The sequence below is a fragment of the Octodon degus genome, unplaced genomic scaffold (genome assembly GCF_000260255.1).
Source record: "Octodon degus isolate 3935 unplaced genomic scaffold, OctDeg1.0 scaffold00013, whole genome shotgun sequence".
NCBI lineage: Eukaryota > Metazoa > Chordata > Mammalia > Rodentia > Octodontidae > Octodon > Octodon degus.
Genome location: NW_004524589.1, coordinates 44,587 through 48,485, shown reverse-complemented (window position 1 = coordinate 48,485; position 3,899 = coordinate 44,587). Strand labels below are relative to the sequence as shown.

Here is a 3,899-nt window from a genome sequence, read left to right as displayed (position 1 = left end):
AAGAAACATTAAGGGAAGAAATATTACTTATCCTTTTAGGAATAACTATTCAGCCTATTTTCTTGATCTCATCTCTTCATCTTGATTTTTAGCTTTATCTGGCTACAAAAAATTCCAAAAAATCATTCTTTCTGTTCTATCTTCAATGTCTGTTTTTCCTTCATGATCTAATCGTCCCTCCTTTTATTCTAAGTTTTCCAACACAGTCTAGGTAGTAAAACTGTAAATTTCACTGCAAAATAAAAAAATTAAGGAAATAAAATATTTGTGCACATTAATGATAAAGAAAATAAAATGCTTCAGTCTCACATACTTCCATTTCTAATATCTTGCTCTTGAAGCTGTTTAACACAACAATGACATCTTCTATATCTGACGGAGAGTCAGTTTCTTCATGCCTAAATGCAAAAACAAACAAAAAAAACCCCATAAATTTTTATCATGAATTCAAAACCAGATATACAATTAAGATACACAAGCAATCCGCTTTGCATTGGTATAAACTTGTGTATATATCATATTGCTTTCTTCCTTTTTTTTTTTGGTACCAGGATTTGAACTCAGGACCCTGCACTTGCCAGGCAAGTGTTTATTCTACTGTGCTATCTCCCTGGCCCTATATTTGCTTTCTATACTCAATTTATACATTTTAAAATGTAATAAAATATAGTATATTTAAATTGATATATTACATGTTAAAAATTATCTAAAGTTTACTTTAATATACATTACCATTGTACAAAAGTAACTCAAGTAAGTCTAACATTGCCTGAGCAGCCATAAAACTTAAATTACGGTTTATCTTTACTGTTGTATACAAAGACTAAAATAAAACTCCAATCTTTCACATCTCTGATTTGTTGCAATGACAATCAAAATGTGAGATGTTTTCTAGACTTAAAAAATGTTTAGACATCAAAGGAATTTTATATTGTCAGCATTTTAGTATCTACCCAGCATTTTCAAATGCCAAAACCTGAAAGGCACTATTAAATCTCTAAGACTGAAAATGTGTCTATCATATATCACCTTAATGTTTCTATTTTATATGTATATAATTTATTCTTTAATTTTCAAAATTGTGTAAACAAAGATAACAGTTGTATTCCAAATTTTCTGATACTACTCTCACGGACTGAAAAATTTCACTGTAAAAACTATATCATTAAGTTTTGTTAAAGGGAAGGAATCTGGTGTTCTTGCATTTGGTCATACTTAGGACATACTGTACATGTTAACATTCTGCTAAAGGAACACCTGGGCGTCCTAGCACTACAAGCACTAACACAAGCCTTTGACTTCCTCTTACTTTCAGCTTTCCAACTGGCAGAGCTAACCCCAGGAGAAGGCAGAACCATGTCCAAAACAGAAAGGGTTTGAACTTAGATGGTACCAGTGTCGTTTCTTAAAATCTGAAGCACTTCTAGTCATAGCATTGCTTGAGGGCATTAGCAACTTCAGCAGTCTAATCCACTCGGACCAGGCCTGGCCCAGCAAGCATATCACTGCACCCAGGTATCTGTAGGTTCTAAAGCAAATCTCTCTTACAGGTGGCAGAGGTAGTGAGGACAATGAGCTCTTACTCCTTCACAGTATTTTAAGTATGTTATAGATGCTAACTCACGTTAAGTGAGTTACAACCATCATTTAAGGATATAATTATAACCCCAGATCCAAATTGGAGGCCTGGCTCAATTTGTACTGCACTATGAGATGTATGTCAACAATGCGAAGCAGCTAAAACCCACCAGACACATGAGGAAAATCAGCAGGTTAAGTGAAGAGAACAAGCTAAGCAGTTAGGGAAACATTTACTGTAAAGAAAAAGGGATTTACTCAAATATTTTACTTTTTTTTTTTTTGTGTGTGTGTGTGTAGAGCCAGAGATTGAACTCTGGCCCTTGTGCTTGCCAGGCAAGTGCTTATTCTACTAAGCTATCTCCCCATTTTCAATGAGATTTACATTCTCAATGAGAAGACACTGTATCTTTGTAAAAGCCATTTATTTTATTTTATTTTATTTTATTTTTTTGGTGGAACCGAGGATTGTACTCAGGCCATTGTGCTTGCTAGGGAAGCGCTTATTCCACTGAGCCATCTCCCCGGCCCCAAGCCATTTATTTCTAAATGAAAAAATCACTATGTATCAGAAAATATTATTTTTAAATAATTTTTATTCATTTTAATGAGAAAAAAGTTAAAATAGCAATGAAACACATTCAAAACAGGTTAGTAGGACATTTGTAATAATTAATACATTGCATATTATTGTCTTCACAGTAGTTATGCAGAGGACAAGATGCAGACATGATATCTTGTCTAAACAATATCAGCACAAAACTTTCTTCTCATTGAACTAAGAGAAAGTAGCTGTATATCTAACCTAACTATCTCACTGGCCCTTTATTTACATCACTCTTTTATGTTTTGCTTGTCAGGGATGGGTGTTCCACTGCTGTTAGAGAAGCTGTATTTGGAGAAATTTTTAAAGGACCTTTTCATACTTGATGCCAGTCCAAATATTGTAACTACTTGAATTCAGCAAAATAACTCAATATAGTCCAATAGCTCACAGTAGTAGTGAGTTACCAGCACAACTGGCAATTGTCTGAAGTTATGAATTTGAGCCTTTTACAGCTCAGCATATTAATATAGCTTTACTTTTTTTTTTGTAGCTTTACCTTTTATACCTCATGGTTACACTTCTGCTGAATGGCTAAGACCAAGTTACAGTACGACCTATATAACTAAAAATGTAACTTTCGTATTGACAAGTTCAGTCAAATCCTCTCAGGATTTACCCCGGAACCACGTACAGAACCTTGTGGATCTTTTGTCAGTGTCAGGCATCTGGATGAGTCACGACCATTGCTTGACCAATTTGCTCTCTGGCTACACATTTTTTTAAGGTGGTTGTTTTCCTAGACTCTTACCAGCTATGGTTCTGGCTGAGAATAGTTTTAATTTGCATATATTTGCATGTACATGGAAGGTAGAAGTGAGTGGGGGCAATGTGCTAATGCCTGGCTGGTCTCTCTTGGCAAGTATGGCCATGAGACACACGACTTTCTACATCTATGTTCCAGTCTCTTAGCTCTGTGCGTGCTGACAGCCAGCTGATGTGTTGGTAGTAGCAGCTTCTTGCTTTCTCATATTCTGAATCATGGGAGAACTGGCAGCTGTCTTGCTGGTCAGTTTCTTGGTTTTGTCATTCCTGGGGAGTTTGGCTCTGTAACCCTTTCCTAATACAATATAAAAGCATGTAAGCCCATTGTTTTTTTTTTATTTTTGACAATTTTTATTGTTATAATTAAGAACGTCAGCCAGATGGATACATTATTTTTTTCCAATAATTTTATTGAGAAACAAATAGCAATGAGACAGTTTCAAATCAAATTAGTAGGACAGTTTCAATAATTAACACATTGCATACTCTCTTCCTAGTGGTTATTTGTTGTGATGCAGACATGATATCCTATTTACAAACACTATTAGAAGAAATCCCTCTATTCACTGAATTAAGAGAATGTAGCTGTATATCTATCCTAATGATTTTGAATACATAGGTACAAAGTAGTCATTCATCTGTATCCCCCTTTTTTGTTTAGTTCTGTCATTTAAATATTTTTTTCATAATTTTATTGATAAACAAATAGCAATGAGACAGTTTCAAATCAAACCGCTAGGACAATTTCAATAACTAACACACTGCATACATTCTTCTTAGTGCTTAATTGCTGTACAAGATGTGGACTTGAGATCCTATTTACAAACACCATTAGAACATATCATTCTATTCATTAAGAGGATGTAACTATATATCTATCCTAACCACTTTGAATACACAGATACAAAATGGACATTCATCTGTATACCCATTTTTTGTTAAGTTCCGTTAT

The 3,899-nt window shown here is 34.3% G+C and overlaps 1 protein-coding gene across 1 annotated transcript in view; it reads right to left on the bottom strand.

Annotated features, from left to right (window-relative positions):
- The window catches only part of LOC111815236 (UDP-glucose:glycoprotein glucosyltransferase 2-like), a gene marked incomplete at its 5' end in the record, with an annotated part of 95,321 nt that overhangs the window by 50,982 nt on the left and 40,440 nt on the right, over positions 1–3,899 (bottom strand). Inside the window, one exon of the mRNA XM_023709629.1 lies at positions 314–398. Coding sequence (XP_023565397.1) covers positions 314–398 — 85 coding nt within the window. The remainder of the gene's footprint in view (positions 1–313; positions 399–3,899) is intronic.